The 20,256-nt window shown below is 35.7% G+C and overlaps 1 protein-coding gene across 4 annotated transcripts in view; it reads right to left on the bottom strand.

Annotated features, from left to right (window-relative positions):
- Positions 1-20,256, bottom strand: part of SH3D19 (SH3 domain containing 19) — a 151,154-nt gene that overhangs the window by 62,686 nt on the left and 68,212 nt on the right. Inside the window, exon 3 of one of the 4 annotated variants that reach the window (XM_012783717.3) lies at positions 17,297-17,365. The exons of the other annotated variants lie outside the window; for them this stretch is intronic. Coding sequence (XP_012639171.2) covers positions 17,297-17,365 — 69 coding nt within the window. The remainder of the gene's footprint in view (positions 1-17,296; positions 17,366-20,256) is intronic. 4 annotated transcript variants of the gene reach the window in all.

Genomic DNA, 20,256 nt, shown 5'->3' with positions numbered 1-20,256 from the left:
ATATGAATCTAATATTAAAAGTTCATCATTTCCTAACATCTTACTGCTGCTAATGTTCATTTCTTCCTAATTTGTCACCAGTAGTATCACATTTGTAGCCTGAAATTGGCCATGGCAATATTTATACCACAAAAATTGGCAACTGAGGATTGATTTAACATTTTATTGATTGTCTAAACTTAAGAAAGTGATGGAGAAAAAGTTAATAATGCAGATTCAACCTAAAAGTATGTTGTGTGTGGAGCTGTTATATTACAAAAAGCACAAAAAACTGAGGAAGCATTCTTCCAGTATTTGGGCTTCTTTTTTAAAAAAAATTTTTAAGAGACAGGGTCCCATTCTGTCACCCACACTGGAATGCAATGCCCTAAACACAGCTCACCACAGCCTCAAACTCCTGGGTTTCAGTGATCCTCCTGCCTCAATCTCCCAAGTAGCTAGGACTATAGGTGTGCTGGACTACCACACAGGGCTAATTTTTAAATTTCTTGTAAAAACGGGATCTTGCTATCTTGCCACACTGATCTTGAACTCCAAGACCTCAAGCCATCCTCCTACCTCAGCCTCCCAAAGTGCTGGGATTATAGGCATGAGCCACCATGCGCTGCCTCTTCCAGAAATTGAAAACTATTATCTGAATCAGCAAAGAAGTTGTTCATGCCATTGACAAATAACTAGAAACTCTGACATATTAATATATTTTAGTTACTTCACTTTCATCTTACTTACTAATATAAATAAAAATATCAACCAACTTTCATATCAGAATTATACTCAGAGAGCTGGTGGTTAAACATTTACTAGTATACCATTACATGTGCCTAAAATGTTAACAATAGTTGTCTCTAAGAGGCACAGAATTATGAATGATTGGTCATCTACCAATGTCTCTGTATTTTTCATTGTATGTTATTTTTTAAAAAGATTTGCTGTGGCAAAAAACAAAACAAAACAAAATAAATTAATTGTTTCATGTCAAATTCACAACCTTTGAATAATTAAGATTACATTCAAACCATCAGCCAATCAATCACTTCCTGGAAATAGCAGACTGAGGTCAAATGTACGTGCCATTGCAACGGTGAAAATTCCCCAGAATCCTGACATGAATAACAAAAGTGAATTACAGCATGCATACAACTTCAAAACAGTTTACAAAAATAAAATAATCTCTATATTTCCCTAACCCCTATTGCTCTAGCATAAAATAAAAATACAGGGAGTTAATAATCCAATTAAATCAACATAAACACTTAGAATTTAAAAAGCATTATTTAACTATTATTTCCTTAGTGTTTTTTACGTCCAAGGATTTTCCCAGGTGTTGAGGACAAAAGCAAAAAAGATGAATCTCCTGCATTCCAAGACATTAAATTAAGTGGAGTTAAGTGGAGAAGACAGACAAGTAAACAGGCAATTTTTTAAACAGGCAATTATAATACAGATTAGGCAATGTGGGACCACCCAGTTTTAAAAAACCATATTACAAATATAAAACTAATTATGAATGCCAATTTAAATGAAATACAACTAAAGGAGAAGGTAAAGTGTAATCGAATTTAAAAAATAATAAAAAGGATCCTCAGTGGCAAGAACAGGCAGACATGAACAATAACATTTACCTTTTTGCGGCAAAGCTAGAGTCACTCCTCAAACTCTCAGCTAGTCAGTGCTGGCATTTTTAGAACTGGCTTGGCACAACAGTCCAATACTTACCTGAACTTCTACTTGCACTCGACATCATCCTGCTCACACTTGTAACCAATGGTAACATCACCGTAAAAATGTCCATAAGATATGCTAATTGGTTTTTGGGTCATGGACCTTTCTGTTGTAAAAATCCCTAAGAGTAGAAATCAACTGAAATGAACATGTGAATGGAAAAAGGTGGGTAGGCAGACAGACAGACTTGTTTGGTTTTCTAAATTTTTTTTGCAACTTTACTTTAAAAAAAAAGGAGATACATTATTCAGTAATTCCCACCACCTGTAGGTTCCATCTATCTAGGTAGCAAATATTCCTGTTTTATTGATGGAATGGCAGAGCAATGAGGGCCTTTCCAAACACCCAAAGCTGTAAAGTTGTACATTTTGCTTCCAGACAAATACTCTGGTAAAACTGGGGCCACATTTTTCCCAGAAGAGATATACAGCTGTTTCAGACTGAGTTTTACTTTACTCTTAATTCCACCTTGTTCCCACAGTCCTCAACCCCAACACCAAAGATCTGAAGAAGAGTAGGTGGGATTCCCAGGACAGGACAATCAACAATAGCAGTAACAGTATCACCACCCCTTCACTGCCACCAGCTCCTTTACCAGAAAGAGTTGGCTGGTGCAGAACAATCCTTGGCAGTGGGGTATTAGGGATTATGGGATGGCTTTAGCAGCCTGAGAAGGCAATAGTGTGTGAAGATAATAACCAAGGTACAAATACTAACCAGAAAGGTTTTCTTTAGCTCATTTATTTATTTTTGCAAGTAGCTTCAAAAAGGAATACATTTCTAAAGGCCCTCAGATTCTTAATTGTTTCTAGTTCATTTTGAAAGTGTTTCCTCTCCATTCATTTCAGGAAACAGTAACTGATCAGTGATCACCGTCATGGTTATTTACCATGCCTGGAGATACAAAGATGGACCACTGCTCTCAGGTGGGGATGCCAGACTCATAAACTTATAGAGGTGATTTGTGCTCTAGATAAAAGTATCCCCAAGAAATTAGCAGTCTTTGGTTTGTTTTTGTCCCTGAGACATCAAAATGTTTCATATAGTAACTTTATCCCAGTTTGAAACTTTTAACAGAAAGACTGTATTTGCATGCCTTTCTAATTCTAACATCCTGTTAGAGATGTTTGTTTTCAAACTAGGACTTTCTATGATAACAATGATCTTTCTCTGACTGAAATAATTCAGCTTTGATCATTTTATTTTATATGGTGAAACAGAATAAAAGCTGCTCACCATGCTAATATTAACCTTAATAAAAGCTGCTCACCATGCTAATCACTACAACTTATTTTATCATAGCAATCTTATATATGTGGTTTTTGGCAGGGATTTTTTTTAAATAAACTTTTTATTTGAGAATTGTTTTAGATTTCCAAAATAGTTGTGAAGATAGTAAGTTCCCATATAGCCCACACTTAGTCATCTTACATTAATATGTTACATTTGTCACAATATCTTTTTAAACTACTCTGATACCATAAATTCTGCTTTTCCATGTTTTATTTGTAAGAGTTTATAGACGATAATAGAAAAAGTCCCCTACACAAATTAGTGTAACACTGAACTGTAAACGCTGAGTGACAAGATTGTTCCCTAGAGCATCAAAAACATGGTCAAAACCTAAGTACTTTCCCAAGAAGTCATGTCCAAACTGAGGAGAGAGGTCCAGCACAAACTACGTCAATGCCTAGCAAAATGTTTATCACACACAATAAATATCTTCTGAATATAAGTGAATCCCACTTTCCAAACATATCATTGTACAGAAACTCCAATACATCTGTTTGAGATCAAATTTGCATTTATCAATGTTTCATAGAGATGCTATTTTTTTTTAAAACATGCTTCTTCTAATATCAGGCCCACATATACGTAAGTTGTAGTTTTCCCTCAGGCTTAGGCAGAACAAATCTATGGGAGACTTAAAGGCTATGTTTTCAACAATCATTATTAAAAAATAATAAAGGGTAGTACTTCATTTAAATACTGAGATCAAGTCTCTTCTATACGCAAATAGAAGGCCAAGGAAAAGAAGGGAGAGGTGGCCCATCCTTGTACATAAAGTGTGTTTGCTTTAGGCTATAAATGAATTCCTGGAAACATGGCGGATGTAGGGCTTAGAACCAGGTTTATGTGAGGAGTTTGGAGGACTAGGGTCTAATTTCATCCCTGACGCCACTCATTCTGTGAGCTAATTACATGTCGGTTTCCTTATCTATAACATGACATTACTGGGCTAGATCATCTCTATTCTACCTACTAGGTCGAAAATTTCTTAAATATGAAACTTAAAACACTCCAAAATACCAATTTAAGTTCACTTAATACAAATCAATTTACTTAATCCAACTGTGATAAAGGGACTTGGACTTGATATTTAATCTATTCCAATAATAATAAAATAATAGCTAATCTGAGCTATTCCAATGGCTTTATATCTTTTAACTCATTTAATCTGCATATCTACTCTTACAAGAAGGTACTGTTATCATCCCAATTTTACAGATGAGAAAAGAGTATGTAATTTAAATGCCCAAGGTCTCACTGCTGGTGAATGATAAAGCCAGGATTTGAACTTGGACAGTCTGGCTTTACTGACTCTCAAAAATTTCACCTATACTTAAGTAGGTGAGAATTGTGAATTAATTACTATGGAATCTTGAGAACTTGTCTTTTTTCACTGAACACCCCCTGGCTAGAAGATTTAAATCAGAGGCAATGGTGGAGGAAGGGGGAAGGTATCTTGAAAGGTATTAGAAAATGATTTAAGTTTTTCATCTCTTCTGGGATTTATTCACAAAATATAGTCAGGGAGTATATGCAAATAAATGTCTGAAAATTCATAGATCTGGCTGTATTTTGTGTTGTTTTAGATAGAAAATCCCATATTAAAGAGGTTCTTTTTGCCTCTTTTTGGTGAAAAAAGACAAAACAATAAAAGCTGCTCTTACTAAGCACAGATCTGGTATCAGTGTTCATAAGACAAGCAATACATTTCCCTCTTCACACAATATGTTATATGCAGGCATTTTGTTTGTCCATAAATACTTTTAAGTCCTACTCTGTTCTGTTTTTCAGTATATTCATGGCACTCTAGTCTATGTGGAAATAAATTCTAGAATCAAGTCTATAGTTTGGGATAGTCCAACGTAAGGGAAAGCCAACATAAGTATGTTAGGTATGTAACTTTCATTTCTAAATTATAATTTCACTATTTCTTCTAATGATACTATATTATCTTATGCAGTTAAAAGAGCTAAAACCTCTTTAATTTGAATTAAATAGAAATGGTTTTTATTATGAGCACACAAAGGTATCTTGGGAATTTGTACAAGCAGGAAGTACAGCTGAACTTCATGTAGCACTGGGAAACAAGGCAGCTTCTCATGCAAGCTCTCACTCTTCCTCACTTTCTCTCTGAGACCACATCATCTCTGCTTCATTCTTCACATCTCCTGCTACACTTGGATTCCCCTTGCTTGTTCTCTGGCATACCTGGCCAGTTCCTGACAATTCCAGACTTTAATAGTTCAAACAAGGCAGGCATGTGTAGCAGTGTGCTTATCCAAGTGTGAAGGGAAAGCACAAATATGTAAGAGTAGATATTGCCCTACAGGCTACAATGCCCAGTTATTTAATCAAACACTAATTTACATGTTGCTGTGAAGGTATTATGTAGATTTGGTTAAACTCCGTAATCAGTTGATTTTAAGTATGGGAAGTTATCCTAGAAAATCTGGGTGGGCCTGATTCAATCAGGTGAAAAGCCTTAAGAGTAGAGCTGAGGGTTTACTGATGAAAAGAAATTCCGCCTGTGGATGGCAGCTTCCGTACCGTGGAGGAGAATTCCAGCCTGCCCTTCCTGGTGGCCATTTCTGACTTCAGCCCCCACAATCACGTAAATAATTCCTTGCAATAAATTTCTTGATACACATCTCCTACTGGTTCTGTTTCTCTGGTGGAATCCTGACTGATATGTCAATCATAATAAATAATCATCATAATAACCCAAGAGACAGGTACTACAATTAGCTCCATTTATAGAAGAGGAAACTAAGATAAAGAAAGATTAAGAAACTTGCCCAAGGGAACCCAGCTCCTAAGTGGTGAAGCTGGGATTCTAATTCAGGCACAGCCTGATGCCAAGATCTAAGTAAGCACTTTACACTCTATTTATTCTACAGATTTTCTGAATGGTTTACTAAAACAGGCAGAGTCTAACTAGCTGAAAAGTTATTTCTTAAAATTCATTTTGGATTGCCCTAAAAAGTTCTCCAAACTTGGGCATGACCCAAGAATTTGTATTTATTTTGGATCACACTAAAAGTTCCTCAGACCTGAGCACAGATAGCCTGGATTTCAAACGAACGTTTAAGAGACATGCACTGGTGTCTACACCTCTAACCCAGGGGATCCGACACCAATGCCCTCAGAAAGGCCTCTGAAAAGCTCTGGACTTCCAGAGGCTGTGGATTAATATAAGACCTCTGTTTTGAGGCCTTAAATAAAAATTATAGAAATAGGTCATGGTTTACAAATCTCAGCATTCTAACATAAAAATGAGTTAAACTGGAAGGAACAATATTCTGATTCATCCATAAGCAATGCAGAAGAACTTCAAAGAATGTTATACAGGTGAGAACGCAACATTTACTAAGGCAATTTGCTAGTATATATGAAAAGTCTTAAAATGTTTATATATTTTTTTGTTCCATTAATTCCACTGCTAGGAATTTATCACAAGAAGATAATCAGTGATGCTCCATAAAAATGCAGGTATAAGAGTCTTATTACAGCATTATTTATAATAGTAAAAACTTACAAATAACTTAAATGTCTCACAATAGGAAAATAAAGTTTGGTATACCTTGATGAAATTAAAAAGCATGTTACATTAAAAATCATGTTATGTGAAAATGGCTATAAACTCTTATTTTGTGAAAAAGAAAGTTATATACAACACCCCAATTTTGTTTTAAAAAAGTATACCTGGTATTCACAAAAGATTGAAACACCAATATACCAACAGTAGTTATCACTGGTTAATTAAAATTAATTGAATTAAATCAGTGATTTTAATTTTTTCTTTTCTTTTTGGTATTTTTATAAACTTTCTGTAATAAGAATATATTATTTTATAGTCAAAAATTTAATAATCAAAAATATTTACTGAAATTGGAAAATCTTCATTGTTTAAAGCTAAATAAAACAATTTAAAAACAATATATTCATGAGTCACTATGTTAAAATTATAGTACCTATTTTTGAAAAGATAAAAATTAGAAAAATACATCAAAATGTAATAGACACTATGGTGAGGTGGAATTACCAAAGATTTCCTTTTCCTTTTATATAATTCTTTTTTTCAAAATTTTCTGTAATGAACATACAGGCATATCTCATTTTATTGCACTTTGCAGATACTGTGTTTTTTACAAGTTGTGGGTTTACAGCAACTGTGCATTGATTGAGCAAGTCTATTGGCACCATTTTTCCAACAGCATGTGTTTACTTCATGCCTCTGTGTCACATGTTGGTAATTTTCGCAATATTTCAAACTTTTCCATTATTATTATATCTCTTATGGTGATCTGTGATCAGTGATCTTTAATGTTACTACGGTAGTGGTGAACTTAATGGATAAATGTGTACGTTCTAACTGCTCCACTGGCAGTTCCCCCATCTGGGAGAGCTCTTCTACTTGGGACTGACTCCCTATTCCCTGAGACACTATATTGAATTAGGCCTGTTAATAACCCTACAATGGCTTCTAAGTGTTCAAGTCAAAGGAAGAGTTACATGTCTCTATCTTTATATTGAAAGCTAGAAATGATTAAACTTAGTGAGGAAGGCATATCAAAAGTAGAGATAGGCCAAAAGATAGGCCTCTTGTACCAAAGTTAGTTAAGTTGTGAATGCAAAGGAAAAGCTCTTGAAGGAAACTGAAAGTGCTACTCCAATGAACACACGAATGATAGAAAGCAAAACAGCCGAATTGCTGATATGGAGAAAGTTTTAGTTTTCTGAATAGAAGATCAAATTGGCCACAACATTCTCTTAAGCCAAAGCCTAACCCAGAGCAAGGCCCTAATTTTCTTCAATTCTGTGGAGACTGAGGGAGGTGAGGAAGCTGTATAAGAAAAGTTAGAAGCTAGCAGTGGTTTGTTCATAAAGTTTAAGAAGTCATCTCCTCAACATAAAAGTGCAAGGTGAATCAGAAAGTGCTGATGGAGAAGCCACGGCAAGTAATCCAGAAGATCTAGCTAAGATCGTTGATGAGGTGGTGATCAGGTGGTTACACTAAACAACAGATTTTCAATGTAGATGAAACAGCCTTCTATTGGAAGAAGACACCACCCAGGACTTCCCTAGTTGAAGAGAAGTCAATGCCTGGCTTCAAAGCTTCAAAGGACAGGCTGACAGGGGCTAATGTAGCTTGAGACTTTAAATCGAAGCCCATGCTCATTTACCATTTTGAAAATTCTAGGGCCCTTAAGAATTATGCTAAATCTAGTCTGCCTGTGCTCTATCAATGGAACAACAAAGCCTGATGGCAGCATATCTGTTTACAGCATGTTTTAGTGAATATTTGGAGCCTAATGTTATGAAAAAAAGATTTCTTTCAAAATATTAACATGCATTGACAATGTAACTGGTCACCCAAGAAGTTCTGATAGATATATATAAAGGAGATTCATGTAATTTTCATGCCTGCTAACACAATGTCCATTTTTTAGTCCATGGATCAAGAAGTCATTTCAAACTTCCAAGTTTTATTATTTAACAAATATATTTCATAGGGCTGTAGCTGCCACTAGCTGTAGATAGTGATTCCTCTGAAGGATCTGGGTAAATTAAAAACCCTCTTTTCACCATTTAGATGCCATTAAGAACATTCGTGATTCATGAATGGTGGTCAACATAATATCAACATCAACAGGAATTTGGAAGAAGTTGATTCTAACCCTCAAGGAAGACTCTGAGGGGTTCAAGACTTTAATGGAGGAAGTCACTACAGAGGTGGTAGAAATAGCAAGAGAACCAGAATTAGAAGTGAAGCCTGAAGATGTGACTGAATTGCTGTAATCTCATGATAAAGCTTGAACATATGAGGAGCTGCTTCTTCTGGATGAGCAATGAAAGCGGTTTCTTGAGATAGAATCTACACCTGTGAACATTGTTGAAATGACAACAAAGGATTTAGAACAGTACATAAATTTAGTTGATAAAACAGCTGCAGAGTTGGAGAGTACAGATTCCAAATTTTTAAAGAAGTTATACTGCGGATAAAATGCTATCAAATAGCATCATATGATAAACAGAAATCTTTTGTGAAAGGAAGAGTCAATCAATGCAGCAAATTTCTTTGTTGCCATATTTTAAGAAATTGCCACAGCCACCCCAGTCTTCAGCAACCTCCACACTGCTCAGTTAGCAGCCATCAAAATCAGGGCAAGACCCTGCACCAGCACAGAGATTAGGACTCCCTGAAGGCTGAGATGATCATTAGCATATTTTAGCAATAAAGTTTTTCTTATTAAGGTATGTACACTGTGTCTTTAGACATAATGCTATTGCACACTTTATAGGCTACGTATAGTGTAAACATAACTTTTTATAAAGCTTATAGCAGTAAGAAACCAAAAAATTTACATAACTCACTTTATTTATATATTTGCTTTATTGAGGTGGTCTGGAACCAAACCCACAACATCTCCAAGGCATGCTTGTTTTCTGCTTTATAATTAGAACAAATGAATTTAATTTTACTTAAAATTTTTTTTAAAAGAGCAGTGGTGTTAAAGATAGGAATTCACCACATGGAAAAGTTTTGAAGAGTGCAGTCCAGTTTGTAAGAACTTTTTCTACCTGGACTTTCTCTTCAGAATCTGTAGCCAAGAGAAACTATTGGGCAATAGATGGTGATAAACCTCGTAAGTCCTGCCTACCATCCCTTGACAGCATCCCTGAACGGCCTGCACAAGGCAGTGTGCCAGGGACAACATTATCTTGAGGAAACAGGTTTACAGTTGAGGGAATGTTTATATTTTAGACATACTATTACTCTGAAGCCTTCAGACAATCAATACTTTCCTACCATTCTATTATTTTCTTAATTAACAAAGGGTACTGATTCTCAATCCTCCAGTCCAAAAGAGGAGAGAATCACACATTTCTTTAGAATGCCTGCCTTATTTTGCTGCACTTATAAGTGTTGCACAAAGGCAGGCCTGCTCCCTCTGTCTCTGGAGAGCTAGCCTACAACTGAAACAAGATCAGAAGTAGCAATACTTGTTACTTGGGCAGAAATGAATGCTCTGATATATTATGCAGAGGAGCCTCTAATCAACAAGGATACCCTGAAATTGAATTCTTGGGACCAGACCTGATTTCTGGTTTTGAGAAGGGTTTTACCTATAAGGACAAGACTGAATTCTGATCAACAGCAGTATAATGAGATAGGAGGTGACCGGGCTACTGAATGACTGTTTAGCAATTCTGTCCAGACTCAGATTCTTTCAGGAATCTGTTAGTATTACGCTTTTGTGGTTTATAGTCCTAATCAATAGTTTTGAAGAATCTGATGTATGCTGTGCCATAAGGGAATGTGATGTATGTAGTGCCATATATTCAAGGGAAAATATTTGAATAAAAATGTAAAGTCCAATTGTATAACAATATTTCTTAGTTGGAATAAAACCATAACCTATGGACAGATTGAGAGCCACAAAGATGTATACAAAGTTCACTCAAATACAAGCTCTTTAATATAGATTTTGCAGAATTGTGAAAATAACTACTTCTAAATTATACTGCAGAAAGGCAAAAACTAATATAAAGTATAGCCCAAGGGAAAGAGAAGAAAGAATTAGGATGAAATAATTTAAGGGCCTGGAGTTCCATGTGCTCCCTGGACTGCTAAGAAATGGGTGGCCACATATGCCCATCTTGAGAAAATGCAATAAATACAGGACCAGCTGCTGTTGCAAAGTTAACTGCCTGGTGATAGTTTAATTTGAAACAACTTCAGAAAATCCCCACACTAAGTACTATGGCAGTGGTAGGCCAGCCGATAAAACTTTTCAATTACCCAACAAATACACCATAGAAATGCTTCATTTTCATTCCCATCACACTAGGGAGAAATGCTAAAGTCACATTTCTTAAAACAACAATAAAACAACAAAATATATATCTATTCTCTGTAGGATGACATAAAATGTTAATCCGTTCACATCTCCCATTGCAAAAGGATTCCCCCCCCAACAAAACCTGTATACACTTTAATTTTTCACCTTGTTTATGGCATTACAGATGCTCCAGCAAAAGTAATGTTTCTCTTATAGCTTAGAGGACATAATGTCAGAAAGTAATCACATATAGCTATATTTTATAGAGGTAAAAGAATCAAAACATATGGTCAGGGAGATGCTACAGAATTACAGTAGTTAAACTGAGCCCAGCAGAACATGATATTTTAATAGATATATTTAGAAAGGAGAAAAGCAAAAACAAGTTAAATCTTTTTTATCTAATCTAATCTATTTAAACCACAATGTGATGTTGGTAAAGTGTCAAAATCCTCAACATCTTTATAAGACTAACAACAGAGTACCAATGCAGAAAACCAAGACCTTCTAAAATTCTTAATGATAAAGTTATTGCTATAAATTTTAACATCATCAACTATTAATTCTGAGTGTACTGAACTATGTGCTACAAATATTCTGCACGTTGAGTCTCTTTCTGTGTTGGGTGACATTTCAAGCCGCAGCGTGGGGAAGGGAGTTGTAATGGGCCTTCCTGAACCAGGAGCAGTACCAAATCACCACATAGCTGTCTGACATTTGGAAGAAAATAGAAATGCAGGGCACATAAAATTTTAAAACTTAAACTAATTGTGAATGAGCATAGAAACAGGAAAAAATTTAGCTTGGAAGAAACAAAAGAGTTTTCCTACACATCCATACATAAAGATTTGAACATAAAGATGTTTACTACATCAGCATTTCTGTCATGAATTAGAAACAACCTAAATGCTATCAATAAAGGACTGATTAAATTATAATAAGGCTACACTGTAAAATTTTATGTAGTAGTTAATAGAATAAGGAAGTGGAAACTGACATGGTAATACTTTCTAAATATATTATGTGAAAAAGGCAACTTGGCAAAAATATATGTATATACACTTATAAATACACATATTACATACATACACATATCCATTTATTCTAAATATTATTTGAATATATATTACATATATACATAGGAAGAAGACTAGGATAGACTTGGACTACCAGACTCTTAAAAAGTTACACATGGGATAAAGACAGATACCATATATTTCTGTACTATTAAAAAATGTTTTCATGTGTTACTTGCATAACTCTTAAGTGGCAAAAAGAGATCAAAATCCACATAGCAACAGAGGGTCCTTCAAGTAGAGGGAAATACAGGAACAGGACTATGAGTAGAGGTAAAATGTGAACAGTCTTTTTTTTTTTTTTCTTGAGACAGAGTCTCACTTTGTTGCCCAGGCTAGAATGAGTGCCATGGTGTCAGCCTAGCTCATAGCAACCTCAAACTCATGGGCTCAAGCAATCCTACTGCCAAAGCCTCCCAAGTAGCTAGGACTACAGGCATGTGCCACCATGTCCGGCTAATTTTTATATATATATATATATATATATATTAGTTGGCCAATTAATTTCTTTCTATTTATAGTAGAGACGGGTCTCGCTCTTGCTCAGGCTGATTTTGAACTCCTGACCTTGAGCAATCCTCCCGCCTCGGCCTCCCAGAGTGTAGGATTATAGGCATGAGCAACTGCGACCAGCCTAAACAGTCTTTGTTCTTGACTATTTTCTCCTTATTTTTCTCTTTCAAGAATAAAGGAAATTTCACTCAATTTTATGCTCATATCATGTAAAAACATCTCTATCAGTGCTATCGGATTTTAAAGTCTTTAAGAAGTCTTTTTTAAAATTATGAAAATTTCTAGGGTTTTAAAAAAAGTACAAATAATATTGCAAAGCCTATTACATAGCTTAAGGAATAAAGCAGTATAAATGCACTTGAAGCTCCCTGTCGAGCTTTCCTTATCCATTCCTTTGATAATCAATATCCTAATTTCACTATTTATCACTTCCATGCATCTGTCTTTGCTTTTAGTACATATATATAGTGATAAAAAATAATCAACAAGTAACGCATTGTTTGTGTTTTGCCACGTGGTCCCTGTTGTAACTGCTGTTGTAATGTGAAAGCAGCCCCAGACCATATGCAAACAAATGAACAAGGCTGAGTTCCTATAAAACTTTACAAAAAGATGTGGCAGACCACACTTGACCCATTTGCTGACCTCTGCTTTATATAAATGGTATCATATTGCATCTATACTTCCTCAACTTGCTTTTTATCATCCAAAATTATGCTTCTGAGATTTATCTATGTTGTCACATACAGCTATAGTTCCCTTAATTCAAACAATGCTACTTTGAACTGACAAAGATTCTTTGCTTGACCAAACTTTAGTCAGGTTTCTGAAACTTCTCCTAGGTCTATCTGTGTACTTCCTTGTAAAGCCCAGGTTTAGGAAAGAACCCTACAGAGTAAGTTTATTAATAACCCCCCATCTTCAATATCTGGTCACACTTGATGTCTGATCAAGTTCTTCATCATTCATTCACCATCCTGCTGGTGATGTCTGATCACTGTAGTCTGCCTTCAGCAATAATCCTGTTGGGTTGGTTTAGCCAGAACTGCCCTTACCCCTGATGTTTATTTCTCTTAGTAATTTTCTATCTACTGCCCCCCACCCTGATCCTTTACTATAAATTCCCACATGCCCAAGCTATATTAGCAATTGAGCCAAATCCCTCTCTCCCACTGCAAAATCCCATTGCAGTGATCCCTACACCTGTCATGACATTCCTAAATAAAGCTTTCCTTACTGTTGTACCACATTACATACTATCATATATACTTGGAATTGGCAATCTTTGAGATTTCTGTACCAACTCTATGGAGGTGAAATGGTATCTCATTATCATACTAACACACACCTTAACACTAGCAAGGTGAAGAATCTTTTCATGTATTAATTGGTTACTAAGCCTTCATCTTTCATGAGTTCCCTGCCATATTTTACTGATTTATTTGTCTTATTCTTTCTGATGCATAGTTTTTTATTTATCCTGGACACTAACCTTTGTTGCCTGTATGCACTACAGTCATGACTTCCTTTTTCACATGCTTTTGATGTATTCATGTACATAGATTTTAAATTTTCACATAGTCAAATTTATTAGTCTTTCTCTTTATGGTTTGTATTTGTTGAACTTTAAGAACTTATTCTGTACCCCAAAGTCATAAATATATTTTCTATACTCATGTCTTTAGATTTCTACATCATAAGATAAATCAAATCCCATGTAGATTAAAAATATGGATAATCAATTGTTCCAGCACTATTTGTTGACATATCCACTTTCTCTCACTGATCTGTAAGGCTGCCTCTATCATATCACATGAGGCAGCACTGTATGTACACATCTACTGTTGTCCTGTTCCAGTGACCTATTTCTTTGCTGAAAAAAAAAAACAACTATCACTATTACTTACAACAGTCCACCTCCCCTTCTTTATTTTTTGAGACATGGTCACATTCTGTCACCCAGGCTGGAGTGCAGTGTCATCACTACAGATCCCTATAACCTTAAACTCCTGGGGGAAACGGGCTCAAGCAATCCTCCTGCCTCAGCCTCCCACATAGCTGGGACTACAGGCATGCACCACCATGCCCAGCTAATCTTTCTATTTTTTGTAGAGACAGGGTCTCACTATGTTGCCTAGGCTGGTCTCAAACTCCTGGCCTCAAGCGATCCTCCTGCCTTGGCTTCCCAAAGTGCTAGGATTACAGGTGTGAGCCACCAAACCTGGCCACCTCCCCTTTTGATCTTCAAAATTGCCTTTGTTATTTTTGCTCTTCCTTATAAATTTTAGATTCACTCTGTTGAATTTTCATTTTTAAATTTTTGTAACTTTTAATGAAATCACATTGAATTTTATGAACGAGTATCAAACAGGATTTTAACAGGTGGTTTTAAAGAAAGCTTTAGGGAGATTAAGATTCAGATGATACTTTTTGAAAAACAGATTTAAGCTTCCTTATTTTGTAAAATATGTTTTTGCTGCTGTAAAATATTTCCTTGTAGTAGGTAAAACATTTGAGATGAAGTAGCTGGTTATTTGGACTCAATAAGTCATTGACAGCTATTATTTAGAGCTGGTATAGTGGTAAAATGAGCTCCTAATTTTCCATTCATGGCACTGATTGCCATAGGGCTTAATATTCTTTATTATCTTTAGCTTCTACTTCTTTTTCTTTCTTTTTTAAAGAAAGTGACATCATCATAGCTCACTACAACCTCAAACTCCTAAGTTCAAGCGATCCTCCTGCCTCAGCCTCCAGAGTAGCTGGGACTACAGGCCCACGCCACAACACCCAGCTAATTTTTCTATTTTTAGTAGAGATGGGTCTCATTCTTGCTTAGGCTGATCTCAAACTCCTGAGCTCAAGGGATCCTCGCACCTCAGCCTCCCAGAGTGCTAGGATTACAGGTGTGAGACACTGTGCCAGGTCCCTATTTTCTTTCAATTAGTTTCCCAAACTGCTATTCCATGGTGCTTTTTTTTACAGATGTTATTAATAGCCATGTCTGGGAAAAGAAGTTATAAATTCAAATAAATTTTTAAACTGACATGTAATATAGCTCTTACTTGGAGTTTATAATGTACTTTAGTGTAGAAGATTCTGAGTAGTATCACAGTAAATAAATATGTCTAATTTTGTTTAACTTACCATTTCACAAACTTTTTTGTATATAAACATTTCTTGACATACTGATTAATATCCTACAGAAGAGTGTTCTGAGGGGCATTAATTTGGGAAATGGTATGTTTAAACTAATAAGGTTAAGAAGAACTTAGATATTTCTGACTTCCATATTGATCAATTAGCAGCACGCAAATTAAAAAAAAAATCCACATCAAAACAAAGTAATTTAAAAAACATTCAGCAAGCCTCTTAAGAATGGTTAAATAGGCCGGGCACGGTGGCTTATGTCTGTAATCCTAGCACTCTGAGAAGCCAAGGTGGGAGGATTGCTTGAGCTCAGGAGTTTGAGATCAGCCTGAGTAAGAGCAAGACTCCTTTTCTACTAACAATAGAAAAATTAGACGGGAGCAGTGGCACACCTGTAGTTCCAGCCACTTGGGAGGCTGAGGCAGGAGGATCGCTTGAGTCCAGGAGTTTGACGTTGCAGTGAGCTATGATCATGCCATTGCATTCCAGCCTAGGCAACAGAGCAAGATTTTGTCTCAAAAAATTTTTTTAAAAAAATGCTTAAACAGTGTTTTTTCGAAGTGTTTAGCTTAGAGTCTTAGTGTTGGACTATATACGATAAAACTTTTCCTTTAACTTGACAAAAATTATGCTTTCCTTCTAATTTCAGCACTGAAATGAAAGAACATGCAGATGTCCCAAACTTATTCACCTCTCATATAAAAGCTATAGGATTGTTTGGCCTGTAAAAACACAAACAAGAAAAACGCATTTCTCTTATCCTTGCTGGGCTCTGAGCCCATTATTCTTATTGCCGAGTGGCCTGAGGAGAAACAAAAACCATAGCAAAATTAAGTGACTTTTTGTTTATATTTTCTTCCTTCTGTCTGTTGATGCAGCAGGTATTAATCAGCTTGATGCACTGCTAGCCTGGCAGGGTAGCCCTGCTCAGCTGAGGATGGCAGGAGAAGAATAGGTCACTGCCAATCTCAGCAAACACCCTGGACAGAAAACAATGGCCTTTCCCTGAAAGAACATTTCTCCTTTCTTATAGGGCATTACTTCTTGCTGCTGTGACAAATATATCTAGTAACAGTCATGGGCAAGCTTTTGAGAGTCAGGTTCTTTGCAATTTGCAAGCAAAAAATATTAATATTTCCCTTCCTCTCCTCGAAATACAGTTGGCATTCATTTATTCAACAAACATTTATTAAGTGCTTGTTCTGGACTAGGCACTCTAAGTGCCAGGGTTACCAAGACTAGTAGCACAATCCTAGAGAATTCAACAGTATAAATTAGAGATTAAATTATAGTCAGAATACTTTCTGAATACCCTCAAGAGTACCACAGTATTGCCTGAAATATAACTGTGAAGACTTGGAACTTGACTTTAGGGCACATAAGACTCTCAGAGACTGAGATTGTAAATCCAAAACAATGGACGCTCCATGAAGCTGTAGATCTTTCCTTGTTTAATATTGTATCCTGAGCCAGAATATAGATTCTCAAGTTATGCTGATTGGCTATTAGTGAGCAAGGGGCTGGAGCCATCTAAAATAATGACTTGCATGAATCTTCTCTATTTTTAACTAGCTTGTTTAGCTTTTCCTTAATAGCATTCCTTCATAGAGTAGCCCATTCCATCTTTGACTTTTTGACCAGCTATGTCATAAAATTCTTCCTCTCATTAGGCAGAAATCCATCCCCCTCAGTTTCACTCACAAATGTGCATTCTGCCCTCTGGGACACCCAGGAACACATATAACAGTTCTTATCTTGAAATTTTCAAGTCTACAGAAAAGTTGAAGAAACAGTAAAATTAACACCTAATACCTTTCATCTGTTCACCAATTATTAATGTTTTCCCACATTCACTTCTTTATCACTCACGTTGTGTTTTTCCCCCCTGAATTATTTGAGATTCAGTTGCAAACATAAAACAACATCATCTCTAACACTTTGGTGCCTATCTCCTAAGAATCACATTCTCCCACATAATAAAGTTCCTACTCTACACCTAAAAAAAAGTAATGTTAATAAAATATTACCTAAAATCAAATCCATATTTAAATTTTCCTAATTGTCCCCTCAAATTTTTTTCTCTGTACTTTAATGGATGCAAATCCACTTTTTTTTTTTAATTTGGGATTTTTTAATTCTAGATTTTTTGTTTGTTTGTTTTTAGAGACAGGATCTCGCTCTGTCACCCAGGCTAGAGTGCAGAGGTATGGTCATAGCTTACTGCAACGTCAAACTCCTAGGTTCAAGTGATCCTCCTGCCTCAGCCTCCCAAGTAGCTGGGACTACAGGCATGTGCCACCACGCCTGGCTAATTTTTCTACATTTTGTAGAGACAGCGTCTTGCTCTTGCCCAGGCTGGTCTCAAACTCCTGGGCTCAACCAATCTTCCCATCTCAGCATCCCAAAATACTAGGATTACAGAAGTGAGCCACAGTGCCTGGCCCTATTGTCTTTTTTTTTTTTTTTTAATACTCAAATTGCCCCAAATGTGGCCAGTGGAAAATCCCTTGAAGCTACCACCCATGTCTTTTTGACATAACCCCATTTGTTGAGTGCTTCCTAGCTTTCTGTCACAATCAGGAGTCCAGGTTCACCTTGTACTTTCCCTTGCCCCAGTCCTGGAATCATCTATTCCTCAAGGGTCAGGGCTTCTCTTAATAGGGAACAGCATTTATAAGGAACAATTCTGTTAGTCTTTTCTATGTACCAGCCTCCAGGTGTCTGAAGCCAGTTATCATTTCTGTCGTATACACCTCCCCAAACTTCCACGCGTAGGCTAAATTCTCCCAATTTCTCATGCCAGCCTTCCTATGATTAGGACTTTTATCCTACACTCTTCTTTTTCATCTGTCCCAACTAAACTGCTATTATATTTTCTAGACCCATCAGACCCAACCTGACTATGTATCAGAAGAACTGGGGGACTTGTTTAATATACAGCTTTTGAGGATTCACTCCAGACTTACTGAATAGAATCTCTAGGGTGGGGCATCAGATTGTTTTGTTATTCTTTAAGCACCTCACCTGGTATCAATATAGCCACTACCCTGCCTACTTCAATTTTGAAAGGTCCTGTGGACCCAGAATTGGATAGAGTATCAAAAATGTGGACTAGAGCTACCACTTTTATTATACTAGATATTAAACTTCTTTCAGCATAATCAGATCAATGCAGACTTTTTGGGGTGTAGGTGGAGGTAATGACATAACATTTTTTACTCATGGTGAATTTATGAAGAACTAAGTCCTCAAGACTTTGTCAAACATATTGCTAAGTCACATGTTCCTTATCTATTTATGTTCCACCAGTGTTTTAGTATAAGGATTTGCATCTGTTCCTATTAAAATTCATATTGCTCGAGTCAGTTCAATCTTTAGTATGCCCAAGGGTCTTAGGGATTCTGGTTTTATCATCCTAACTATTTTTTACCCTTCCAACTTTATGTCACCCACAGTTAATTAAACATGCTGTTAAAGTTCTCTCTCTTACATTGCCTTTTCTGGGCTATTTTTTTAAGTATTAAAAAAAAATCAATCCTACAAACTGTTTTATGATGCTATGACTGTGGTGGTAGATATGTAATTGTATATGTTTGTCAAACCTCATAGGACCATACACACACAAAAAAGAGTGAATTTTAATGTATGTAAATTATACTTGGAAAAAAAATTCAGTCAACATTTTAAATATCCAGCTATATCCTTCTCTCAGATTAGGTCTCACTAATTTATTTTGACTGATAATTTCTGAAAAATGCCTTGCTATTCTAAGTAATAGAGTTTTCATAGATTTTATATTTTTATTCACAGAGGTCAGTGAATTCTAAGGTTTGCTTCCTTGAAAAAGCAATAGGGTTTTTTGTTACCACTACAGGGAACCCAATGAATGCATTATATTATTAGTTCCTATCACACACACAAAAAAAAAAATACAAAAAGTTATAGAATGTGGAATAAGGAGAAATTAATAGTAGAAAAATTATAACCTTTCCTAAAACTGGGTTAGAAACATTGAATGTAGTCTATCAGTCTTGCTTAGGATAAGAAGTCAGATAATTTCCTACCTGTAAGTTTGACAAGGGTTTTTAAAAATACTCTTTAGTGTTGATGAAGGTCTAGTGAAATACATTCTCAGTGTGAATGAAAAGCTTAAGTGATAAAACCTTCCTTGCCATTTGAAATTACCTAACAAAAACTTAAAAGAATCCACTTGAATACATACATTTATATTTATATAACCTAAAAAGTCTAGAAAAAAATATTCCAAAATTTTAGCAGTAGCCAGCCATTTCTGGCTGATGGAAGGCAGGGTAAGTTTTGCTTCATTTTACTTTTTTTTCATACTTTGTATTTTTAAAATATTTTCTAAATTTTTAAAATATTTTCTATATTTCTACAATATGCTTATATTAGTTTTATGATTAGGAAAACAGTGATACACACTTAATAAAAACACTGGTTAAAGGGGAGGAAAATAAATCACAAAAGAAAGGAATAAGAATAAAATAATTTTTTACGAAGATGTATCTGTCACTGATAGGAATTCTCAAAATAAAACATGTCTTCCAGGTAGTCAATAATTTTATAAAGAATTTTTATTCAGAGAAGGAATACTATTTCCCTTTTGAAGCTTCTCTGAATGCCACAGAAGATTCCAATAT

Source organism: Microcebus murinus, chromosome 15, assembly GCF_040939455.1.
Source record: "Microcebus murinus isolate Inina chromosome 15, M.murinus_Inina_mat1.0, whole genome shotgun sequence".
In the NCBI taxonomy this organism is placed as follows: domain Eukaryota; kingdom Metazoa; phylum Chordata; class Mammalia; order Primates; family Cheirogaleidae; genus Microcebus; species Microcebus murinus.
This window is presented reverse-complemented; position numbering and strand designations above follow the sequence as displayed.